Source organism: Abramis brama (assembly GCF_963993115.1).
Source record: "Abramis brama genome assembly, chromosome: 24".
Lineage (NCBI taxonomy): Eukaryota > Metazoa > Chordata > Actinopteri > Cypriniformes > Leuciscidae > Abramis > Abramis brama.
This window is the reverse complement of record NC_139986.1, coordinates 22348456-22376076: the sequence shown is the minus strand read 5'-3', so window position 1 is coordinate 22376076 and position 27621 is coordinate 22348456. Positions and strand designations below refer to the sequence as shown.

Genomic DNA, 27621 nt, shown 5'->3' with positions numbered 1-27621 from the left:
GGATTTAAGTAGGCTACCTGAAGCAAATACACAACACTCCTAGAATGGCGATAAGCTAGAAAAAAGTGGAAGCCGTATCTAGGGACAAGAATATCACATTTCACCTTGGCAACCACTCAGAACATCCTAGGACACAACTAGAATTGTTTTTTGCTTGTTGTATTCTTCATTTGTACGTTGTGTTGGATAAAAGCATCTGCTAAATGAATAAATGTAGCAACTGCATATGTGCTAAAAAAAAAAAAAACACTCCGAAAACCTTAGCAACCTCATAGATACACTACGGCAACCACCCACATCTATTGTACATTACTATGCAGTTGCTAGGATGTTCTAAGTGGTTGCTAGGGAGATCTATGATATTTTGGTCCCTGGATATGTCTTTTCTCCCTTCATAACAACACTCAGGCAATTGCTAAGGTTGCTAAGGTATACCAGTTGCTAAGGTATTCAGAGTATTTTTTAGAATGTTTCTATGTAGTTGATATGTTGGTGGTTGCTAGGGTTATTTACGATGGTTCCTAGATAAAGCTTGGCTCCCTTCTTAAATGTAAGTTCATGAGAGTTGAATTGTCCAATCATTTAGAAATGGACTGGCAACATTTCCCCTCAAAAAGGTGCATGATTTGAGGTATCATTCAGATCTTAGCTAGAGCAACTGCATAGCAACACCCTGGCAACTACCCAAAACTACGTTGTTATGTGGTTGATAGGGTGTTTCTAGACATTGCTAAGCAACAGGGCAGCCATAGAGTCACGCAATTATACTATTCTCACGCCACACGTCCATTTTCTCACGCAGTGAAAAAACACTATGGAGCAAAGAGGACACAGACAATGCACTAAATTATGCACTAAATTACTAAAGGTCTCAGCTTTCAAATTTTTAAAGTTTTATTACGAAATTCAAATAATAAATACCGACTTGGAACTCTCCCTTTTTACTTCTAGTTGTTACAGTACAGCACAAAATAAACATAAATGAACATCAGAAGGTATGTTGAAAGAATCAGTACAACTTACTGAAATGTATCTTGTCTCATGTAAACGCTCAATCAGTGTTTTTGTAGCTCTTGTCTTGAATGTCATGTAACATTGCATTTACCTTAGAAAAGCCACTCAGGACAGTGGCCATAAACTGTACAGTAGCGAGAAAAATAAAGAGGAGAAGAGCATTTTGCAAAAAAGCATTACATTACATATTCATTATTTTTACTCTAATAGCCATTACAAAGTTATTCTTATAACATTATTATTATTATTATAAAAATGGCCTTATATGTAATTGTATACAAATCAGTAGCCTACTTATGTAATTGTATACAAATTGTATAACCTTTAATAACAGCTGACAGGGTTCTCTGTATAATTTACAACATTAGTTGAGAAAGATTTTTTTTTTCTTTTAGTAAAACTAACTTTTAGGGTAAGGTAGAACGGGGCTAAATAGAACACGCTTTTCAATATAATTGCAGAAGATAAAGTCCTTTAGGCCTATGTTTCAACTGAACGTTGATGAGTCAACACATTTTATGGGAACATAAATCATAAAGTTGTTTGTTTCGCCTAAAAAATCTTGTAAATGCGTGGTGGCAAGGAGGGTCTTTTACCCCACTCTGGGGGTAAAAGGCTCACCAGAATGGGGCAAAAGGCCTCCATTACTAATACAAATACTTAAAGGGGTCACCGTATGCCCATTTTCCACATGTTGGTATGATTCTTTGGGGTCTTCATGTAAAGTTTGTAACATACTTTGGTTAAAATTCCTCAATGGTTGTGTAAAACAACACCCTTTTTACCTCCTTAAAAACAGCTCTGTTCACAGCTCTCTATCACAGCTCTGTTCATTGTTAAAAGCGCTATATAAATGAGGATGACTTGACTTGACTTGACTTCACAGCGACCCGTTTCGGTGCATGTCTCTTTAAAGGAACACGCTTTTTGGGACTTTAGCTTATTCACCGTATCCCCCAGAGTTAGATAAGTCCATACATACCCTTCTCATTCCTGTGCGTGCCGTAACTCTGACACACCCACAGCTAGCCTAGCTTAGCACAAATACTGGAGGTAAATGGCTCCATCTAGCATACTGCTCCCAGTAAGTGACAAAATAACACCAACATTTTTCTATTTACATGTTGTGAATTGTATAGTCACAGTGTGTACAAATTACAAGGTCACATGAAACACAGCCACCTTCTAACCGTATACATACTGGGAACTATATTCTAAGAAGGCGAAGCACTGCTACTTGGGCGGAGTGATTTGCTTGCAGTACCTGAGAAGCCCCGTGGTGAGGAGCAGAGAGTTCGCTCAGAGTTGGAGTAAATCACTCCGCAGAAATAGCAGTGCTTCGCCTTCTGAGAATATAGTTCCCAGTATGTATACGGTTAGAAGATGGCTGTGTCTCAAGTGACCTTGCTATTTGTACACGCTATACAAATCACAACATCTAAATAGGAAAATAGGAAAATGCTGGCGTTATTTTGTCACTTATTGGGAGCAGTGTGCTAGCTGGAGCCATTTACCTCCAGTATTTGTGCTAAGCTAGGCTAGCGGTGGGTGCATCAGACAGAGTTACGGCATGCACAGAGATGAGAAGGGTATGTATGGACTTAATGTTATCTAACTCTGGGGGATACGGTGAATAAAGTCCCAAAAAGTCGGCGTGTTCCTTAAATGATAATGAGCAACTGCTCACCCCACCCCTCTCTTCTGTGGGGGGTGTCGGTCGAGACAAGACACATAAAGTGCTGCCTTGGCAGACAGTATACAAATGGCTGAGGGTGGAAATATGCTAATATGGGACAGTCCGTCAGTAGTCGTGGACAGAGCAAGAAAATCCAAATGGCTTGATTATTGAGAGTGTTTAGGCTTTTTGAGGATAAAAAAGGAGTGAATGGATTTTTTTCAAAATCAAATCGCAAGCGTATGAATCAAATCGCGAACCCCCAAAATCTCACTCAAAGCTGAACTCAAAAGTTGGCAGCCCTGGTTATTAAGTTGATCAAAGTGGTTACTAGGGTGTTGCTATGTGGTTGCTAAAGTGCGTCCACAGTGAAAAATGTTCATGTAAATGCTATGTTGTTCTGGTGGTTGCTAGGGTGATATTTGTAGTGTGAAATGTCCAGGATGCGCAAATGTTTAATACCTAAACTGTTCAAAATATGTTATTACAATGCTTTTTACAGGCCTTGTTCACAAAATCTGCCTAGTTTGAACATCTGCCATGAGGGGAAACTCTGTTTTTTGAATATCACCGCTGTGACATGAAACTGAGAGGGAAATAGAGAGAAACAAATGAAATATTACCATATTAGCGGGGGTAGTTCACCACAACACACACAATACACACTCGATAAAGCCCTAGATAAAACTAGAGTGTTTGCGAAACCTTTGAGCTGTTCTTTTAAAAACTAATTTTGGAGAGGAGTAATTTAACAAATTGTGTGTCAGCATGTTCATGTAATAGAAACAACAGCTGATCTCTCTCTCTCTCTCTCTCTGTGTGTGTGTGTGTGTGTGTGTAGGCACAGTGTGTTGCAGTTGTACGTGGGCTAACACATGGTAGAGCAGCCCGGCTCTGACAGCTCGAGAGCGGAGAGAGAGAGAGAGAGAGGATGAAGAAGAGGGAGGGAGATAGAGAGAGAGCGAGTAATAGCATGACAGAAAGCGAGGGAATCGGAGAGTTAAAGAGAGAGAGAGACAGCGAGAGGGGGCAGCCTGCCAGTGAATGGTAACACAGGATCAACCCTCAGCCTACAGTACCTGCACTTGAACACACACACACACACACACACTCATTATACACTCATGCAACCATGCTGGAAGGAACAGACTGAATTCCGGTCAACGCTTCCCAACTAAAACCATCAGCAGAAGATAACTGGTGAGCATTGCTCTCTTCCTTTTGTTTGTGATTGTGTCTAAATATTGTCTGTTTAGTGTAATTCAGCTTGCTATTTTCCTTCTAAATGTTATTTTCTGCCTGCCACTTAACAATCTGACAGTACTTATGCTTGGTTAACTGGTTAGCTCAGTTGTGTTCAGGTACTTGCTCTGTATGTTTTTGTTGTGTTCAGTGTGAAAAAGAGCTGGGGGGGTCCATTGATTCGTAAGCTTTTAATTCCCCTAAGCTTGCCTTTTTTTGCCCGCTGTCCTGGCTGGACGCCGGTAGGTCCGTAAAGCCTTTGTCAACTGATTTAATGGGGTCTGACTTTTAGACTGCCAGTTTGCCGTTGTGTGTCAAAGCATCAGGAGGCTTATGGCGTCATTGTGTTGGCATCACCCTAGCCGGGGACACCCTCTTCTCTCTCAACTCACCACAGAGTGACAGGAAGACTTGTATAGTCTCGTACCTGCGAACGGTACACACACATGGAAAACCACAAGGGGGGAGAGAGAGGCTTTGCTTCTCTCTTCCACCCACATATATGAATCAGACTGCATGCGAATATTCTAGCACACCACGTCCATACACATATGATTTAGTCTTTCATGATGAAGGTTACTTATAAAACCTGTGTAGTTCACTTGATACACAGCACTGTCTGATTGGTTACTAAAAGTGTTATTAAGTAATTATAATGTTCAGTCAGCTGGTTGTTATTGCAAAATAAATTCTGACAGGGTGAGCAGGACCCCATCATGAAGGCACATAGACTTGCATCACCCTTAAGCAGTTTATTTTGTGATAATGACTGTATGATTGCACACTATCATCTTCATTATAGGGCTACTTAGCAGTTTTTGTTAAAAATATTTATAATAAATCATGTTTGAGTGATTAAGAGAGATGAAAGTAGTCTGTTTTTTTCATAGACAAGTCATAGATTTAACATTTAAAAATAAAAAATAAATATGAAAATTAATATCTTAAAATTATGTATTAAAATTAAGTTTGAAACAATACAGGTTAGTGAATGGTAATGCAACTACATTGACAATATCTATTTTCATAAATGTAAATCTAAATCTTCACAACATTTTTTTTAATAGTCTACTACTTTTGCCAGGATTTAATTTTTCTTGAGTTGATTGTTGAGTTTTTGAGAGGAAATCAGTTGCCAGTAGGCTAATGATCAATTTTAATGTTTAAGGGTTATTATACTGAAATATTTGACAGCAGAATGTTGCAATTGACCAATCAGAATGAAGTATTCCAGAGATCTGTGTAATACCTTTTTATAATATAGATAATATAATACTGTTACAAGTTTTGAAATAAGAACAGCAGTTTTGATAAGTGAAATTGGTGGTGTAAGGAATTAGTTTTCCACACACTAAAGGCTGCAGACCCCAAATAATTTGACTTTTAAACCATTAGAGATTAGATTAGAGACTGGAGATTAGGTGTCTGTCTCTAGACTGAATCTGAGCGAAATCTTTCTGTCAGACTCGAGCGAGGGAGATCGGGCCGCTATAAGAGCGTGTTTGATCGGTATTATATCATGCACCATGAAAACCTTTGATCTCTGAGCTGTGACTGTGGCTGAGAGGCTGTTTGCTGTGATCGCAGCAGGATTAGGACATTTTTTAGTTATTGCGTTACAGATTTTGAAGTTGAAGTGCGACACTGTGGTTCAGTGATGGTATCAGATGGTATTACCAGGGTACTTTTTACTGTATCATGGTACTGCCTGTTTACTATATTAATTTACTATGTTATTTAAATGGTACTGTGGTGTATATCAGAGTATATATTTTATGGTAATACCTTGAAAAGTACCCTGAATTTACTATGTTTTTTTGGACATGCACAAAACAGTACAGACAAAATAAAGGATTTACATCTAATTATTGCCATGAATTCAATTAATTCAGATTCATGGTATATACAGAGATCCCATAGTAAAACCCATTAATATTATCAAGTTTTAAAAATCAAGGCATTCAAATTTAAAATATTAAGTCAAAGATATTTCTGTAGTGATTAATGAATGTATTTTTCTTCTAAAATTATATATGTAATATATGTAATAAAATTATATCCACTTTAGACATTTCTATGACTTTTTAAGATATTAGTTTTCATGATTTGAAAATGTTAGTAAAATCATATCCATTAATCACTAAAATTCATGAAAATTAATATTTTATATCACAGTTAATATATTTTTAATATCTTAATTAATTAATTTAATTTAACTAAAACTATAAACATACGTTTTATTTAAATAAAATAAACATTAACTGAAATAAAAAAAAAATAATAAAAAAAGTAAACTTATTTTATTTCAGCTATAGTTGCCAAGGCATAATTTCTTATTTCCATTATGTGTAACTTGATGTACTAAAATAACTAAAACTAAAATAAAAAAGCAATAAAACTATATAGACACATTTAATATAAAAATAAAATCTGATTCAAAATATTAATAAAACTATTCATGATACTCAATTGTACTATTACAAAGATAGAAATAAATTAATATCTTAAAAACAAAAACAGAAAAGCCATAAAAACATTTATATCTACTCAATAAAATAGTAAATATATATATTTTTTCAGTTATGCTCAGCTCGAAAATATTTCATTGGCTAAAAATTGTAGCAATAATAGTATAATCAACTTGTTAAAAATCCTAATCATGAACAACTGGAAAAATCATAGAAAATTAAAAGGTGGGAACTCCATATATACATCATATCATCAACGCATACGTGTTGCTATCTGATACTATCACTGTACCATGCTGCCACCACAGTATTTTTTAGGTACCTGCTTGTGAGTCATGCAATCAGAGAGATGGAAATAGAAGATGAGAGGAAGAAAGAGAGCAGTTGGCATGGTTTGGAGGAGGAGAGGGGTGTATGTCTTAACAGCTGATGGATCTCAGAAATCAAGAGAGGTCGGGGGCCAGCGTTTGCCTGACTGTCCAGCACTGACAGTCCAGCTGTGAGACGAACACTATTTTCTTTCTTGCAGTACCCGTCTCAAGCCTGGCAGTGAGAACCAGCGTGGGCAGAACTAACTAGCATGACCTTCTCCTGTTTGTCGCCACACTGGGTGTCCTAATTCCTTCACTGAACCCTGCCAGGCTGCTGTAATCTGAGCTGACTGAAGCAGAGAGGAATGATAATGCATCGGAATTCTGGATGCAGAAATTAGAATTCCAGTTCTGTGGATCTGAAGTGCTTCGGAACATTAAACTGGGAGACATTTCTATGCAGCAGCTTGTGTGGGTGTATGTGAGTCTGTGTATAATATCCTCCCTCTCTCTCGGGATAATTTTTAGCTGGGGCATAATTTATTCTGATTTGTTGCATAAATTAGCTCTATTGTGTGAGCATCTTTCAAACACTGCATTTACAAAATTGAAGAAGTGCAAAAGGAATGTTGTAGCTTTCATTAAAAACCGGGGGGAAAAAAGTCATTATAAACCAGAAAGTATTTCATGCTGTTATTGTGCTTGGCGGGTGAGGTATTTTTAGAGCGAGGACAGAGAAAGAGGTCAGATTAAACACAGGTGAACATCAGTTTCCTAAACTGCCCTGTATAACAACAATACTACAACTAACCTGACTGTGAGCTCATTATTTTACCATGAATGAAACTAAGGCTTTCATCATGTCAATTAAGCGAGCTGCAGACCTCTTCTTTGACAGTATATGTTTCCATCACCCTGTTTTTATGCTCATTTTGAAGTATCGCATCAGAAACATGTGATGGAAACCCCAAACTTCTGGAAAAAAAAATCCCTTAATTTGCAAAAAAGTTTTTACGCTCGCTTGATGTGGTTTTTGACTTGTGCGAAAGAGTTAATGTGAATAATGGGAGATGAAAATGCATTTACCGAATACATTTTGACATAGTGAACATTAAACCCGCGTGACTAATCGGCTGTTTCCGCTGATGGTGTTTTATTTACTGTTGGTTACTAGGTTACCAATACCACTGTCATCCACTCGAACAACTTACGCACCTAATTCACATTTGTTTGATTTTATTGTTGTTTTTTTGCTAACTTTGAAAAGATTCCCTTTATGTTTGGATGGAAACCCAGCTTATAATGGATCTTAATAATGAATAGTTCAGCCTTTAAACTCTATTTACTTTCTGATTGGTTGTTTCAACGTAACTTCCGCAGCCAATCGATTTCACGTATTCATTTCTACTAGCATTTATAACCAGGATGCATCCAAAATGAATACACTAAGTCTGCCTGCTATGCAAATTCTTATTTTAGCCCTCCTCCTCCCCAGCACCACCTGCCTAGACAAAGAGAGTAAAAAAGAAGACGGTATGCCTTTTATTTTATTTTAAAATTGTGATTTTTAGCCATATACTGTATCTGTTAGCTTTGATGCCATCTATGATTGTGTACTCCTGAACGTTGACAATCAACTTTAGACTCATTTAAAATATTCATGAATGTTTATTTTACTTTATTTCATAATTCCCATACTTAAATTTGTTATTTAGAGCTTTGATTACTTAGCCTAATAATAAAGTTAAATTAGTTGGTGTGTCCTAACTTTTAATTAATAGTGTAATTCTTGTCCTTGTCCAGAAAAACACACTATTTACCATGGTACTATGTCCAAAATACCATTTGCAGTTGCTCTATATACTTTATTTATTGTTTGTTTAAAAAATAATCTATTTTTTTTAGTGCATTAATTGACTGTCTGTTTGGCTCAGCTTTAATCCAAAATATTTATTTGGTTCTAAGTATACCAATTACTTCTAATGCTTATGTTTTTCTAAGTGCTGAAAGGGTATGTGAGGACAGGGACGTCTCTGATTGCACATTCTAACAAAACCTGATGCACTAATATCTGTAAATGCATCTCTCTCTGCCATACTACTTAATCTGTATCTTAAATTAGTGAGGCATCTTGTTAAGCGGTGAGACATTAAAAGGCATGATGGGTCGCTCAGTGGTGTCATCAGGGGAAATGTCATTTTTGTTTATGAGTTCTCGGTTCCTTTGAGAATCTGCAGGGAAACTGACTTCATGTGTTAAGGGTCACTAACTGCATTTAGATTTAAAAACAAAATAGTGCTTGTTTGCTTTGTTGTAGATCTATTTGTTAGATAGCGTCAAGGGTGTCAGTAATTTGTACAGTCACCAGGCAGAGAGGATGGGTGCAATCTGAGCAGGCATTACACTTAGTGCAGGATGTAAGTCACATTGATGTCAGATGGATCCTCATCTGAGACAACACACATTTTCAGGACTGTTTGTTTTTAAGAAAGGGACAAGCCTGACATTTTAAACCAAAGGCCACGTGACAACGCTTAGCACACTCTGTCCATGTCGCAATGGGCTTTCTACTGTTTGAACTCTTCACCTGTCAGATGGAGCATAGGTCACATTTCAACCAGGGAGAGAGGGGCACAACCAGGAAATATAGAATTTTTTTTCAAGTTTGTAAAGGATTTGGCCCCATGAAAATTTGTGACTTTTAGCCCATATGTGTTAGCTTTGAAGCCAGCCATATATGCTAATGTACTCCTAAAAGCTGAACATTAACTTTTCAATTTTAGAAAAATAAAAAATATCCAGTATCTACTATAGAATTTTTTTATTGTTATTGTTATTTTATTACTTCTTCCTATAAATTAGTTTTGATTACTTAAATTGTATTTTGAAAAAATGAAAAATAAAATGGAAATTACTCGCCTAGTAATAAATATTTCAATATTCCTCACCAAAACGTCCTGTGTCAATAGGAAATATGTTAACATAGGAAAAAAAACGTTTGGGGGTGACATTTTATATCACACAGTCTGTGTTTCTGAGCAGAGCACAGGGCCTCAGAGGGTTTGGTCATTCACGTGTGTTTCATAACCACATGTCGTTATCTGAATGCCATTTAACCTTGCAGTCCACCTGTGACAACAGAGTGTATATCTTGCTGACCATGTGTTTATTTCTGTACAAAGGGGATGAGGTCTGTCTTCAGTGGGCTATTCTTAACCCAACAACTTTTGCTTTGCAAGTCCAAACATCTGAGAAATGGCCTTGAATGAAATTCAAGATACATGACATCAATACTGAACAAATACAAAGCAGATATTTACAGAAATGGTTTGTCTCACTGTGCTCAGCTCTATCTCTTGATAAATAAACTCAGCACTTGCTTTTCATGCACCAGAGATTATATAAAGCTGAAATTATTTTGTCCTTTTCCATTTTATTGTGCAGAGAAAGATTTGGCAATAGGGAAACCTGTTTGGAAACCATAGTGTTTGCTAATTTAAATAATTATAATATTGGTCTATTATTAATCATTCTAGTACCTTATATGCTTTTAAATGATTATAATTTATGTAATTATATTTAATGAAACATTTTATAATATTCTTCAATTAAATATAATTTCTTTTTTTTTTAATAATAATAATAATTATTATTATTATTAGAATAATAAAAAGTAATGTTATTTTAGGAGGGCTCTTTTGATCATCTAGCAAATACAAGAATATCCTAGTGATCTTATCACATGTTCAAAAAGACTCCAAGACATCATAGCAATGCCGTAGCAACACCCTGGCAACCACCTACAACACTTTAGCATCATAGCGGCTACATCTGCACACACAAGTTCCATTTTCTTCAGGAAATGTAAAATTTATTTTGCAATTTCTTTTGATGGCACTATTTTTATTATTATTTGGTGCAGCAATTACACAGTCTACCTTTAATATATATTTGTACATACTACATCATCAGAATTCACACTTAACACAACCTCTTCTGTTAAGTGGAAGCTAAATGACCCCTGGTTGTAGCGCAGTAATGTCAGGCTATTTATCTATTATTTATTGACATGAGACATTATGTTACTCTGTCCCATGGGCAAAGCACTCCACATGGAGATATCTGACGCATGAAGTGTCAAAGAGTGACATGCTTGCTATGGCAGTTATGGTTAGCTAGCACATCATGGATAGCAACAACCGACACACACACACACACACACACACACACACACACACACACACACACACACACACACACACACACACACACACGCGTGTGCACACACACCCTTTTGTACATCTTTCATCTTTTTTGTGCTCATTCATCCTTCAGGCAGAGAGATAGTGGGTGAAAGAGCCCCCAACAACTCTTCCTTCCTTTCCTCCAACTTTGACGCCCACCATCAAGTCTCCCCCTACCAAAACTTCTCTCATGTCAACCCACATGTGCCAATCAAAGCTTGTTACCAACCTGTTCTTAGTCTTCTAGACAGACATTGACGGAGGGTTGTTAGTGAGAATAGGTTGTTTATCTCTCTCTCTCTCTCTCTCTCTCTCATTTTCTGTGTCAGGAGCATAATGGAGGAGGAAACCCTGCTGCGAGAGAGACTACAGGCTATAACAGTGAGTATCAGGCTGTTCTTTTTGGTTTTGTGGAACAGAGAATGGAGGTTTTATATTGGCAAGGGAAATATTATCACTTTATATATTGTTATTTGGCTTTGGTGTCAAGTTGTCAAATCACAAAACCTTTCTAGGTGTTTGAAACGTGTATATAACAGATTCATTTTTCTCTGTTATGTCTGGTAACCTTGATAAGGTGAGAGTTTTTAGTGTGTCATTTAAATAAAAGCACTTAATTCCAGCATTATAGTCTTAATACTTTTGTGGCCTTGATGATATGAACCACACAACCATTAACTTTTTCCCTGCCAGGATTTTTTTTCCAACTTGCCAGCCACCGGCAGCATTTTTGATAATTTTCTCAAAATTTTGATGGCCCCCAGAATTTTTGTATGAATATCTGAACATGCAATATATCAAAATAAAGAACAGAGTCTCTACTTTTAAACAAACAAACATTACGTTTTACTCTAGCTTTTTGAACACTTGAATGTGAGTAAGTTTCATTTAAAAAAGCAACATTTTGAACTTAAAGCTGAGAAAATCACATTCTTTTTTTTAAAGGGGTCATATAATGCCATTTTTGTACAATCTAATATGATTCTTTGGGGTCTAAATTAAAAGTTTGTAATATACTTTAATAAAAAATTCTCATTAGTATTGTAAGAAAACACTAATTTTACCTGGTAAAAAACAGCTCTGTTTTCAGCATGCCGTTTAAGTGCATGTGTCTTTAAATGATAATGAGCTTTGCTCACCCCGCCCCTCTGTTCTGTGCGTACACCCTCTGCGTACACCGTTTGTAATAATAACACAATAACCATAACGCGTTGTTCATTATAAACGTGGGATTATGAATTATATTGAGAATGTCGTACATAGAAAACATGCCGTAATGTACACTGAGTGTAAACGGCCGCATTCATCGTGAAGCGTGCAGCAAGCGATTTGCAAAGATTAATATAAAGATTAATATAAAGGTTAATAAAACGTTACACTCACTTCAGTTATTCTGGAGGTGCAGCAGGAACACGAATAGTTGGTACCGATCCTTTTTTCAGGAGCAGCTTCTTAGCAAAACCAGCTTTATAACGTTACTGACCCTCGTTTGTAAAGCAGTCTGGTGAAATGATTCGCGCAAACATGACAGCATTGACGTTGATCGTTGGGAATATTCCCTTCGAAAACAAACTCAGCCACTGCGTCTTCAGCGGTTCGGATTTCGGAACATCAAAATGACTGCTGTGTTCGTTATTACACCCAAGAACAGAACACAATCGCTTAGATGCCATTCTGCTCATAGACAGTGCTCCAACGTTTCAACAATGACCGTGCCGGTCCGCGCGGACTATGATTGACAGCTCGCTCACGAGCGAGGGCGGGTCTGTGTTGAAACACTGCTGTCAATCAACAATCGTGGGAGGGGCGTCGATTTTGTGACGTCACAAAACGGCTTGATTTGAGATGGGGGAAAACATATAAGAAGATAAATAAAAAAAAACACTGAATGGATTTTTATCATTTTATGATGGTTGTGTACAGGCACTGCCAACACACATTTCAGTACAATCAACTTGTAAAAGTGCATGTACCATTATATGACCCCTTTAAGACTACAAAGCAATGCTTTTATCACTTGTTTTGTGCTTCTTTTTTGCATGTGTTTTGATCTGGAGATTCAGAACTCTTTCAGAAGATGTGTTATAGCGCCCCCTATCGTATAACAGTGAAAACAAAGGAAAGCTAGAAAATTCTATGGCGGCGAAAGAGTTAATGGCCAGACAACAAATCAGAGAGATTAATCCATGTATATCAGTTTCTGTCAGTATGTGAACTCCATCAAAGAACATTCAGAGCATATATGGAGATATCTGTCCATGTGTTATTTCTGTCCACATACAGCCTTTGAGCTGTTCATTTTATAAATGAAGTCATAGTTTATTAGAGAGTTAAAAATAATGCTGCAAAGCCTCCCTCTCAAAAAGACTATATTAGTTCTCTCCCTATGCTTGTGTTAATAGCAAGACGTGAAACAACAAAAGAGTATGGGGTCAAGGTGAAACTGAAAAAGGTTTAGGATCTTATTTTACTTTACATAGTATGACTCTGTTTTCTCATCAGGACAAAAGAAAAATTCGAGAGGAGATAGAAAAGAAACGAAGGAACACTGAAGAAGAGAAATTAAAGCTACAATATCTAAAGGTATGTGTTATGTAATTATATATTTGTGTTTGCATTTTGTGATTTTATTATATTAATTTACAACACTGTAATGTAAAGAAAAAAAAGTAAATTATCTTGATACAACATGCTGTGTTGCTTTCTTTGCACAAACAGAAAAAAACTCTACGAGAACAATGGCTGATGGATGGATTGAGCACCCAGAGCGAAGAGGAGCAAGAATCTGTGAAGGCCCAGACTGAAGATTTCCAACAAAAGACTAAACTCCTGCAGAGCAATATCGACAGGTACTCTCTACAAATAAAAAGTGAAAAAAAGTTTGTACTCTATCACTAATGGTTTGCAAGGTTCTCGACTTCCTGATTGTGAGAAGCAATTGGATTATTCCTGTTCAACCACTGTGATGGGCTTTCAGTGTTAGCCAAGGTTCAGACAGATAGACCTCACTCACAGTATTACATAAACTGTCTACTTACACAACCCGCCTTGGCAATGAGAGCCTGTTAACTTACGACAAGCTTTGTCTGGAAAAAAAACAACAATCATTATGCAGGAGGTCATACCTGGCGCAGGAAGCATGACTAACACAACAAAAGGACAAAATAACTGAGGAAAAATCTTTTACAGAGATATAAAATGAACCGCTCTCAAGTTCCCATAAGCTGCAATACAGTATATCTGTGAAACACTCTCTGCCTGGTTTCTCCATGTGGAGCTTTATTTAGATGGAATGGAAGTTTGCTTTCAAGAAGTTGTTAAGGTGGATTTAAAGGACTCAAATCTCCAAAGAGCTTTCTCAAATAGACTCTTCAATATGATGGCTGCAGTTTAAACCAGTTGGATTAAGAGCAAAAAAAGCAATCAGATGAAAATCTCCACCATCACAGCATAGAGGTGCTGGTCATTTCCCGTCAGTTATCTTGGCGTATAGGTTCATGGCCCCGCTCAAAACATAAATGAGGGTATACATTCTGAAACTAAAAACTCATTTTTTGATATCATCAGCTCTCTGCACATGCCATAGCAAAAAGATTGAACAATACCGAAACATTACACAAGGAGGTGCCATTATATAGAGTGATTTTCATGAAATCAGGTTACTTCAAAAAGGGCTAAAACAATTTTTTATACATTTGTTACTATATATATGAAAATATATATATATAAATGTATAAACAGCATGTATATAAAATCATATATAATTGTTTTTATAAAAAATATTTAAATGAAAATAGATATAGTTTGCATTCATATTATTTTTTTTTTTCATAACAATTACTGTGAAGTCTAAATGTGTGTGTGCGTGTGTGTGTGTGTGTATATATATATATATATATTAAAATAAAAATAAAAAATAAAAGAAACTACTGAATTAGATTACATATATGGATGATGTGCAATAATGGTGAAGCTCTCGTTAAATCTTTTTTATTATATTATATTATATTATATTATATTATATTATATTTATGTACAATGCATCTTTTTTTAGTGTTATTCTGAAATGCATTTGTACAATCCCTATGCTATATATATATATATATATATATATATATATATATATATATATATATATATATATATATATATATATATATATATATATATATATATATAATAACAGTTAACAAATTGAAGTGGTTTGCACTACAAAAATTAAAGGCATAGTTTACCCAAAAAATTTAATTCTGTCATCATTTCCTCATCCTCATGTAGAACAAAACTTTTATGACTTTGTTTTTTCTGTGAAACACAAAAGAAGAACAATGTTTGTCCATATGAAAGTAGGTTGTATTCAGTGTTTTGGACCTCTTTGACTTTCATTGTATGGACAAAACCATTTAAAACATTTTCAAAGTATCTTCTTTTGTGTTCTACAGAATAAATAAAGTCAGATTTGGATCGATATGAGGGTGATGAAATCATGACACAATTTTCATTTTTGGGTTAACCATGCATTTAAGTAAAAATATTATGTTGCATTATTTCATCTACATATAACTTAATTGAAAAATAAGCTAAATTATATAAGTAAGTAAGTAAAGCACCTTTATTTATATAGCACATTTTAAAAACAGTTTACAAAGTGCTTTACAGATCATAAATACATGTGTGCATTCACAGAAAAGAAAGACATACATACACACACATAATAGAGTTAAGATTATAAACAACAGACAACAATAAAATAAATCAAAGAAAGACCCTAGTGAACAAATGTGTTTTGAGAGACTTGCATAGTAAGTCGATAGCTTGTAGTTTATCAAGAAGAGCGTTCCATAACTTGGGACTGAAATGACTAAAGGCTGACTCACCCATTTTTAGCTGTGTTTTTGACCTGATTACTGGCTTTTAGTGAAAGAGAGTCAAGATATGTAGCAACATTCCCTGCGTCTTTGCAGAATAGAGCTGGAGATTGCGGCTCTGGAGACGCAAGAGCTGGAGATATCTGCAAAAGAGGAGATTCTTCTGAAACAACTGAAGGAGGTGGAGAAAACTCCAGAGGACATCATAAAGGTATTGCTTGTGTAATCACTTTAAAAGGCCTGGAGACTCCTTACCGCTTATTACAACACCGAGCCCCTTAAATTGGATCCGCTTTTGAGTTGGGAACTAGGGAAATCACTACAATGCAACATGCTGTGAAGATTCCCCTCGGTTTCAAATTGACGTCAAGATAAAATTGTTTGATGCCAGTTGGTGCTGTGAGAAAACGATCTGTTTGCGTGATATGTGACCTCATGTGTGAAACTTGGTTTTGTTTTATATCTTCAATCAAATCTGGTTTTGGTACTGCGCAAACTACTGTATTTCCCCACAGGAAGTAAACGCAAATATCCTCCCAGGTAAATAAATTTCTTCTTTTTCCTATATTGCTATTTGTACGCCATTTTTCCCTTGACACTTCCTCAACAGACCTTTATGTTGCTTCCTACAGAGCCAGTCCAATACATCTACACTGCTATACCTGATGTCCCGAAGAGCTATACTCCCACAACTAGGAGGAGAAGTGTCACACCAGGGAAACACAAAACTGACGAAGAGCAGGAGAAAAAAGGTACAACGCAAGGCAACTATTTGCTGATATAATTCAGGATTTCCTGAATATTTTGTTTAGACAGTGCAAACATGTCATCAAACTGTCCACTTCTGTAATTATAGCAATTCAAGGTACATACAATAAATGCTGTCTTTCATTTTTCATTTTCAAACATGAAAAAGATGGTTTCCATGACTGTAATTATGGGCATGACATAGAATTATGAAATCAAGTTATCACCATCTGAACACTAACAACAGGATATTGTATATAGATGCAGATTGCAAGATCACATTTTTTTTTATTAAAGCAATAAGCCTCAAGAGGCCATGTTACTGTGTTTTTACCACAGGTAAGGGGTATTTTCAAGCATATTAATTATAATAAATAGAATAATTCTTCCACCAAATACACTACCATTCAAAGGGTTGGTGTCAGTAAGGATGCATTCATCAAAGAATCCTGAAACAATTTATCATGGTTTTCACAAGAATGTTAATCAGCACAACTGTTTTCAACATTTATAATAATAAGAAATGTATCTAAAGTAGCAAATCATAATATAAGAATGATTTCTGAAAGATCATGTGACACTGAAGACTGGAGTAATGATGCTGAAAATTCAGCTTTGCCATCACAGGATTCAAATATTACATTATAAAATATTCTATATTTTATTATTTTAAATTGTCATTTATCAAATAAATGCAGCCTTGGTGAACATGAGAGACTTCTTTCAAAAACATTTTTAAAAATCTTACAATTTTTTTTAAAATCTTACCGATCACAAACTTTTGAATGGTAATGTATTTTAAATCTTTTGTGATTTAGATATATTTAAGTCTTTGTTTTTTGCTAATAATTATTTTTTTATATACATTTATTTAAATGATGGTTCAATTCTTGTTTTTGTTTGTTTGTTTTTTTGAATCTCATGATTTGATTCGCAGTGGTTTGTGTTTAACGCTTTTCTTTCCTTTCAGCTACATACACCATGAAGATCAGTGTGGAAAAAGATCTCCGCACCGGTGAGAGTCACATCCTCTCCACGACCTCCATCGCACCTCTGGATCTCCAACAGCAAGGCATCAAACTCTTTGAAGATGGGCGAAAATCTGTCTACGCCTTGCCACCTGATGGCCAGGACTCCCAGAATGACATGAACGAGATGAGCCCTCTTGAAGTAGAGGAACTTCTGATGAAAGCCGCGGAGAAGAAAGTCCCATCAGATGTGGAATACCACGAACCTGTGTTTTCAAGCCCATTCAGTCGACCTACAACCCCTCAGAGGACAGAAAGAGGTTACATCAGTCTTCATGGCCTTCAGATGCCCAACAAGAACCAGAGTCCTTTTCAGGCTGAGAAATTTACCAAACAAGAAGCTCTTTACATTCCAACCACTAAAACCAACCAGTATTTGGAAACCAACCAATCAGCTCAAAATGGACCATATGCTAACAATGAATACAGCGACATAACCAGGATCAGCCCGGGATCTTCTCCCATACAGGAGTGTGAGGAACCGCTTCGGATAACTCCAACGGCAGACTCCGGGCTGGGATTCGGACGGTATTCCCCTCTGAATCCGAAGGAAGACTCTAGTCTCAACTTTGTGAGCTTACTCCCACCCGAGGTGGAATCTGGTGAACCTGTTACCATGATCTTCATGGGTTATCAGAATGCTGAATCCGATGAGGAAGATGAAGGAATCCAGGCTGAACTGGTAGTTATTGGTGATGATGATGATGATGATGATGATGAAGCTCATTTGTCGTACCACCCTCTGGGCTACCACAGCAAGATCTTCAAACCCAACAGTGTAGTGTACCGCTCTGAGATCAGGCCTGGTGCCATCAGAACCTCCGGCTCTGGAAGACACACGTTTGGAAATGAAACTGAAGACCCGATAGCCACAGGTACCATTCGAAGATTGAGGAGACACTTTGGTTTCCAATAATATTTCTGAGTTCCTTACATGTGTTTAATATGTAAATGTACTTTACAATGAGGTTTCATATAAGGGAGAGTTCACCCAAAAAATGAAAATTCTGTCATCATTTAAGGCCCGTTCATTTCAATATCAATATCATCATTTATCTCCCCAAGAACGATAATATTAGCATCCACAGCAATGCACAATATTGTTGTGCACTTATTTCATAGCTGCCGCTTTAATTGCTCAAGCTCTTTAAAGCAGAAAGGATTCTGATTGGCTGTTAATGTCTTTATTGTTTATCAGCTGGAAAAAAAATCGTTCTAAAAAGTGATTGGACTCCACTATTCTGATAGTTATCATTAATATTATAGTTATCTTATAGTTTAACCTTATATAGTTTAGAACTACACAAGGTTGAGTAAAAGGATGACAGAATATTCAGTTTTGAGTGAACTATTCGTTTTAATGCATCAGTTATCATGAACATACACTTTTATAGCATTTATTAATCTCGGTTAATGTTACTTTCTACATACATTTTAAGTATATAAATATAAATTAACGTTAGTAAATGTTTTAAGAATAATCAGAAGCTAACAATAAAATATATATACATTCACATTAACCTAGATTAATTAATTTTTTAATTTCTTTAAAACAGTTTAGTTTAGTTCATGATACCTAATGTTTTAACTGATGTCGAACCTTACTGTAACCTTAAGAATGCAAAGAAATATCCGACAGCAAGACTACTAAAAATACTAGACTTGAATGTTTATAATCAACTGAAATATGCTGTTTGGAGCATCCACACGTATAGTAACAATATTATATACTACTACTAATAATAATAATATTAAATAACACAAATGCATGGCGTGCATGAAATTAAACTTATTGTTTGTCTTATAAAAACTGTCTTGTTTTTATATGAATAATAAAATAATTTCTGCTGTGACATTAACTTGCTGTTGTCATACTTTTTTTTGGGACATTTTGGAGTAATATAACAAGATTGCTAATCAGACTTTTTAGTGGCTTGGGATTTAAAAGAAAAAACTTAACTTACAAAAAATGTACCATGGTAAACAGTTAATGACAAAAAACAAACAAGCAAACATATAAGCTAGTTCAAAAATTACAGAAAGAATCAGAAAGGAAATCCCATATTCATTTATTGTACAGTAGTAACAATTTCTGTGGCGGAGACTGTGGTTACCATGGTGAATGTGTGCAATGGCTGATAAAACATAATGGCTTTTAGATATCTTTAGGACATGTTATTAATTTCTTTATTTTGTTTCATTATAGGTTCAGCCGTTTCCGACAGCTAATGTGTGAATTAGCATAGTATTTTTTTTCTCCTCCAGAGTAATGCACCGTTCCCGTCCATCAGCTATAATTGAGCACTTTGCCCTTGGTTGCTTTTAAGACATTGTGTCTGTTCAAAAGGTCTTTCATAACATCAGCCAAAAAGACAGTTATGTAATAATCCTTGGCTTGCGTTACATAAGGTGCAAAATGAATGCTAAAACCTGCGATGTTCATTGTTTTCTCTGTTTTGTCATCCCCTCATTTTGGCTCATCAGTGCAGGGTAAATGTGCTAACTGCAATCCCATCATCCTCTCTAATGATAGATTGCAGACAAATCCATTGATTTCATTGATTGATTGGATTGAACTGGATTTTGATTGGGGTTGAAACTAACTAACTATCTAAGCAACTGCATGCAGAATATCAGGTGTGGTTGAACTGAAATATTTTTACTGTCTTCTCCACAGCACTGCCAATGAAATGTCTCAGCTGAGAAATACATGTAAGCTCTTCAAAGCAAGATTACAATGTCGGCAGCTTGTATTTGCTGATGAGGATGGAAAGGACTGAGAGACTGATCTGAAAAAAAAAAAAAAAAAAAAAAACCTGCTTATGACATGATTCATATTTGAGTGCCATCATGTTGTACATAATGTTTTTCAGTTGACTGTTATGTAATTTATTTTGCTTTTTGGTAAAGTTTTTTTCTGTTTTTTTTTCTTTCTGTTTTTTATCAAAGTGATGTAGATAATACATTTTTTCGGTAACACTTTACAATAAGGTTTCATTTGTTAACATTAGTTAATGTATTAACTAACATGAACTAACAATGAGCAATTCATTTGTTACCGTATTTATTAATATTTGTTAATGTTAGTTAATAAAAATGCATCAGTTATTGTTTGTTCACTGTGCATTAACTAATTTGAACAAATACAACTTTAGATTTTAATCATGAATTAGTAAATGTTGAAATGGACATTAACTAAGATTAATAAATGATGAAGTCTTGTTCATTCAACTAAAGTAGATAACTAATGTTATGAAACCTTATTGTAAAGTGTTACCATTTTTTTCTGTCCCCTCCCCAAAACCTAACTTTGCAGGGGCAAATTTTTATGTAAGGTGACTTAATTTAATATATTATAAATAATATTACATTTAACAAACTGAGTTGTATCTTGCCAACATTCACACTCCAAATGTTATTTTCCTAATCAACATTGCTGTCATATTTTCCAGCAAAAAAAAAAAAAAACATACTTAAAATAATATACATTTACTTTAATTTTTTAATTTACCAAAATTGCTAAATATATTAAGGCACTTTCTGGCAAAATTATTATTATTATTTTTTTGTTAACCATAAATCTAACAAAATGAATTAGTGAGTTGTAGAGCAAGAAAAAAAGCAGGAAAAATATCTAGTGGCGGTTAAAAAACAAACAAATTAAATTCGATATATTCTCTGAAACCAAATCTTATGCATTTAGTGAATTTGTAAATGTATTCTGCTTTGATATTTTTACAATAAACAAGACAACAATACTGATTAAGAATATTATTTTGGCAGTCTAATACAGTGAGGAAAATAAGTATTTGAACACCCTGCTATTTTGCAAGTTCTCTCACTTGGAAATCATGGAGGGGTCTGAAATTGTCATCGTAGGTGCATGTCCACTGTGAGAGACATAATCTAAAAAAAAAAATCCAGAAATCACAATATATGATTTTTTAAACTATTTATTTGTATGATACAGCTGCAAATAAGTATTTGAACACCTGTCAATCAGATAGAATTCTGACCCTCAAAGACCTGTTAGTTTGCCTTTAAAATGTCCACCTCCACTCCATTTATTATCCTAAATTAGATGCACCTGTTTGAGGTTGTTAGCTGCATAAAGACACCTGTCCACCCCATACAATCAGTAAGAATCCAACTACTAACATGGCCAAGACCAAAGAGCTGTCCAAAGACACTAGAGACAAAATTGTACACCTCCACAAGGCTGGAAAGGGCTACAGGGAAATTGCCAAGCAGCTTGGTGAAAAAAGGTCCACTGTTGGAGCAATCATTAGAAAATGGAAGAAGCTAAACATGACTGTCAATCTCCCTCGGACTGGGGCTCCATGCAAGATCTCACCTCGTGGGGTCTCAATGATCCTAAGAAAGGTGAGAAATCAGCCCAGAACTACACGGGAAGAGCTGGTCTATGACCTGAAAAGAGCTGGGACCACCGTTTCCAAGGTTACTGTTGGTAATACACTAAGACGTCATGGTTTGAAATCATGCATGGCACGGAAGGTTCCCCTGCTTAAACCAGCACATGTCAAGGCCCGTCTTGTTTGCCAATGACCATTTGGATGATCCAGAGGAGTCATGGGAGAAAGTCATGTGGTCAGATGAGACCAAAATATAACTTTTTGGTCATAATTCCACTAAACGTGTTTGGAGGAAGAAGAATGATGAGTACCATCCCAAGAACACCATCCCTACTGTGAAGCATGGGGGTGGTAGCATCATGCTTTGGGGGTGTTTTTCTGCACATGGGACAGGGCGACTGCACTGTATTAAGGAGAGGATGACCGGGGCCATGTATTGCGAGATTTTGGGGAACAACCTCCTTCCCTCAGTTAGAGCATTGAAGATGGGTCGAGGCTGGGTCTTCCAACATGACAATGACCCGAAGCACACAGCCAGGATAACCAAGGAGTGGCTCTGTAAGAAGCATATCAAGGTTCTGGCGTGGCCTAGCCAGTCTCCAGACCTAAACCCAATAGAGAATCTTTGGAGGGAGCTCAAACTCCGTGTTTCTCAGCGACAGCCCAGAAACCTGACTGATCTAGAGAAGATCTGTGTGGAGGAGTGGGCCAAAATCCCTCCTGCAGTGTGTGCAAACCTGGTGAAAAACTACAGGAAACGTTTGACCTCTGTAATTGCAAACAAAGGCTACTGTACCAAATATTAACATTGATTTTCTCAGGTGTTCAAATACTTATTTGCAGCTGTATCATACAAATAAATAGTTAAAAAATCATACATTGTGATTTCTGGATTTTTTTATTTAGATTATGTCTCTCACAGTGGACATGCACCTACGATGACAATTTCAGACCCCTCCATGATTTCTAAGTGAGAGAACTTGAAAAATAGCAGGGTGTTCAAATACTTATTTTCCTCACTGTATGTTTACATGACACAAATCAAAATGAAAAGAAGTGACAAGTGTTTAAACACATTCAACTTTATCACTGCATCAGAGCAAAGGGCAGGTTTTTGAGAGGATAGTAATGAACCATATTACGTCATATTCTCTAAAGATGAGAAACCAATTACATGAAACCTTGAGAATATGCTTGATTGACAGAAAGCTTTTAAGAAATTCCTTGTGAAACTGAGTGCGCGTGTCGGAACGGCTGAGGCTGCTCAGCTATTGGCTGTTTCTGGCACATTCAGAGTAAGTCACAGTCTCTGTGGTTACAGAGAAGCAGAGCTTCAGCCAAGACAGAATCGCTGAGCACGTTCCCTGTCCTCCGTCTGCTCATATCACAACAAGGTAGGACACAGAGAACTTTAAAAATGGTCAGACTTCTACTTAATGAAAATAAATGGGGTGAATGAACTTGTTTAGGTGTCATGCTGTTGGTTTTACATGTAGTTTGTGCTGGATTGCTGTTATACATTTTTCAGTGGTGCTGTAAAGAATGTGATATTGTTGAGATGCTCTGAAAAACAGATGCTGAACTCATTGGGTTTGTGCTAACGTGGTCTAAAGAGACTTGATTTGGTGCAAACTAGAGTGTGAGAGTGTGAGAGTGTGTACGCTTGCATGGGGTGATAGGTTTCTGTCTGCTTTTCCGACTGAAACATTTACTGTATTTTATGTCAAACTTAATATTGTTGCATCATAAATGTGAGAAGTGAGATTGCATTGATACTTGATAATATGTATATTGTTACATTTTTGTAATCTGGCTTTAGTGACATCCATGATGTGCATCTTTAAAGCGTTATGAATTAAAAATGTCAGTCATATCAATAAAACTCATTATTTTGGGCTTCAAATTTCATCAACGTCCTCTCTAATTTAAACCTGAAGCGTGAAGATGGAACAACATGAAGAACAGAAGCTGTGAAAGTTTAATTAATCCCAGGCTGCTTGTACAAACCTCGAGCACTTCAGAAAACGTGGAATACGAGATCTGAGATGTTGTCAGACAGCATCAGCACTGGGCTTCTCAGCTGAATGTGTGTGTGGGTGTGTGAGTGTGTTTTAGAGTGAATTAAAGTGTCTGCGTGGGTGAGTGGAGGCGTGCGTGTGTGTGTGTGCCTAGGGTAAATGTGAGACAGAGATGGATCCTCTTTGGAACTGATTACAGATGAGAATGTCTCCTGGTCCATTTCACCCTCCCATTAATGCAGAGAAGAGCAGAGAGCTGACACATGAACTGCTATTAATATGTCAGCAAAAATATGGGTAACACTTTCTATGCAGCCTGTATGTACTCATAATATTCAGTATTCATAATGGCTTATTTTAGAATTTCAAATCAGGTATGTTCTTTTAATTACTTGAAACCAATACTTGAAAATTCATGGTTAAAACACTGCATAATCACCAAATTTCACATATTATAATGGATTATTCTCTTGATTATATTGTATTCATAATAATAATAATAATAATAAACACCTTGACCAAGTAAATAAATATAAAAATTTATAAACAGCATGTATATAAAATCATATATAATTGTTTTTATAAAAAATATTTAAATGAAAATAGATATAGTTTGCAGTCTAAATGTGTGTGTGTGTGTATATATATATATATATATATATATATATATATATATATAAAATGTATGTGTGTGTCTATATATATATATATATATATACTGTATATATAAAAAAATCTTTTCTAACAATATAAATCTTAACTATCACTTTTTATCAATTTGACACATTCTTGCTGAATAAAAGTATTGATTTCTTTCAAAAAAAGAAAGAAAACAAAATTACTGATCCCAAACTTTTGAATGGTAGTGTAATATTGTTATACAAGATTTCTATTTTAAATAGAAATAGAATAAAAAGTTTTTTTTTTTTACTTTTTATTCATCAAAGAATCCTGAAAAAAAGTATCACAGGTTATAAAAACATTAAGCAGCACAACTGTTTTCAACATCGATAATAAATCAGCATATTAAAATGATTTCTGAAGTATAATGTGACACTGAAGACATCAGCTTTGCATCACATAAATAAATATTTTAAAGTATATTAAAATAGAAAATCATTACTTTGAATTGTAATAATATTTCACAATATTACTGTTTTTTTCTGTATTTTTGATCACATAAATGCAGGCTTGATAAGCATAAGAGACTTCTTTCAAAACCAAAAATAGTAATGTCTCCAAACTTTTGACCGGTGTGTATATATTTACATATTGTATATACATACATACATATATACATGTGTGTGTGTTTTTTACTATTTGGTAAAGGTCTGAAGTAATATCTGAACTTCATTCTTGTATATTTATATTTGTATATTATACTTGTATATTATATTTGTATATTCTTCTCTAAATAATTTCACTTTTAATTTTAAAATACAGTATAGTTCATTTTAAATAGTCAATACGTACATAAAAAGAACAAACATTCAAGTCATTTTTCCATTCAAATTGATGAATCTCTACAAAATTCTCCCTTCGAGACGTTTGTGTCTTATTCTGCAATGCTCTCATGCCGCATAGTGATTTTTATCACCCGAGAACATCGCCTTCCCATTTCCAAAGGCTCAGTGCTCAGTCACATGCATCTGAATGGCCACCTACGCTCTGGCCCCCCAGCACCTGTTACTGTGATGCTCCACACAGGTTATTATTTCATTCTGAATAGACCAACCTTGAGCATGAAATGTTCTTCTTTAATGGCCTTTGCTCACACAATGCTGCACACAGCCTATAGATACCGAAACAGTTACCTACAAAATATATACCTTGATTATATTTATTAGTGAAATCTCTGCACCAACTATGCCACAATCCCCTATGACATAACTTTCATTTAAGGAAACCCATCGACCTCATTGACAAGCCATTGATCAGTCAGCCAAAACTGCAGCTGTTAATGCAAAAACACTGGAGCGGCAAATCAGAGTTGAGATGCCCTGAGGTGACCACTCATGCCAACATCAGTGACATCAGACCAACTCGCAATGGCATTTCTGCCAATAACTCCCATATCAGGGCAAGTTCACTTCCTATCCATGCATCCACAAACTATTTACTCAAGCCCAGAGTGCATGCAGGTTTCTCCAGGAAGATTTTCTTGGCAAAGTGGTGATGATCTCCTTCTGGCTCCTGTTTCTAAAGCTCACGGTAGGTATTGGGACACGCTGGTACCTCCGTCTGCCTTCAATGCAAATGTTATTGTCACTGAATAATTTATGGATTACAGATTGTCATGACACAAATGCTGAGACGGAGAGGGTGCGATAGTGTTGAAGTTTTCTCACAAGCTGAGCTGCTAGAGGAGGAGCCGGGTAGGGGGGTGTTGCTATGGTAGTCAACACTTTACCGCTTGTCATTTTCATGAGGCTTTGTGCCTTTTGTGTAGCTTGATTGGGGTGAAATGGGCAGGCGCTGAAGTGGATGGTAATTTCACATAATTTTGACTGTTTTTAGTGGTCGCATTAGCATGCCGCTTGAGTTCTGAATGATTGTGGGAGACTTTCGTGCAATGCTGGTAATTGTACCAAACAGACATCAAGGAACAGCTAGACGGCTAAAGTATTTCAAGCCAAAGTGAACTTATATAATCTATGAATGGTGCTGTCAATTTATAGATTTTGATTTCAAAACAACCCCCATATTGTACTAATATTGTTATGTTCAGCATTCAAGTGTGTAATTGTGGTTTTGATGTTGTGAGAGAGAAAAAATCCCTTTTCTAATCCCCATGGCAGCTGATTTAGTCTGTCAGAAAGTGTTTGAGCGTTAGATCACACATCACTTTGGCACTTAGTGCGAATGAGATCAGAAAAATCCATGTAAACAAACCACGCTGCCGTGATCAAACGCTCTGCAGTGGCGCATCAACAAGACAAGACAAGACAAATAAGGACATGCAATGTGTGATTGATTGTTAATTCTCATATAAAATGCTCTCTCAGTATGCAATATAAGAAACCCTGTGGTCAGTGCAGTGGCAGTCTATGAGGGTGTAATCTTTCAGAAGATTTCTTCTTTCTTTTCCAGTCTGATCCAGAGCCTATGCTGCTGATTAAATACAGGACATGAATAAGAGCCAGTTCTGCAGTCTTATATAATGAGTCTACTTATTTCTGCCTACTATAACCCATTTTTGTGAAATAATTCACTGTATAATAAAACAATTGATTTAACTTTCTTCTTAAACCCTGGAATAATCTAATATAGGGAATAAATGTTGCATATTTTACATAAGGAAGCCCAGGTGAATTTCAAACATTTTAAAAATAACGTTCAGACTATAAAATGTGTTAAACAGACGTAACAAGGTGCAATTTGGGAGAGTCAGTTCAAAAGGTAAGAATTTCTGTGCAGAGTGAAACTAATGCTTGTGACTAACCTGGTTTTTTAAGTGCTGTGCAATTACAACAACAACATGGTGCCTTTCAAAAAATCATAGGCGTTGCTGGACGTTTAGCAGTGCTTCTGTCAAAATTTTTCATCTCAGCCTAAAAAATTTATTTATCATCATGTCATTATTTGATCTCAATTCTTACCTGAAAAAGCGGCTGCAGTAAGCTATCTGAGGTT

The 27621-nt window shown here is 35.8% G+C and overlaps 2 protein-coding genes across 3 annotated transcripts in view; both read left to right on the top strand.

Moving 5' to 3' along the window:
- The first annotated feature begins 3542 nt into the window (after window positions 1-3542).
- LOC311075233 (uncharacterized protein) overlaps window positions 3543-27621 on the top strand; it is a 28840-nt gene continuing 4761 nt past the window's right edge. The window contains exons 1-5 of one of the 2 annotated variants that reach the window (XM_084102472.1): window positions 3543-3889; window positions 11284-11335; window positions 13457-13537; window positions 13673-13803; window positions 15919-16033. In XM_084102472.1, coding sequence (XP_083958598.1) covers window positions 11291-11335; window positions 13457-13537; window positions 13673-13803; window positions 15919-16033 — 372 coding nt within the window. In that variant the 5' untranslated portion in view covers window positions 3543-3889; window positions 11284-11290. Of the gene's footprint in view, window positions 3890-11283; window positions 11336-13456; window positions 13538-13672; window positions 13804-15918; window positions 16034-23228; window positions 23365-27621 lie in introns of those variants that run through there. The other variant, XM_084102473.1, reaches the window with a different exon arrangement.
- Window positions 16338-19448, top strand: LOC311075235 (palmdelphin-like). Its single transcript, XM_084102475.1, has 2 exons — window positions 16338-16574; window positions 17540-19448. The coding sequence occupies exons 1-2, from the start codon at window positions 16439-16441 to the stop codon at window positions 18511-18513; spliced, it is 1110 nt and encodes a 369-aa protein (XP_083958601.1). The 5' UTR covers window positions 16338-16438; the 3' UTR covers window positions 18514-19448.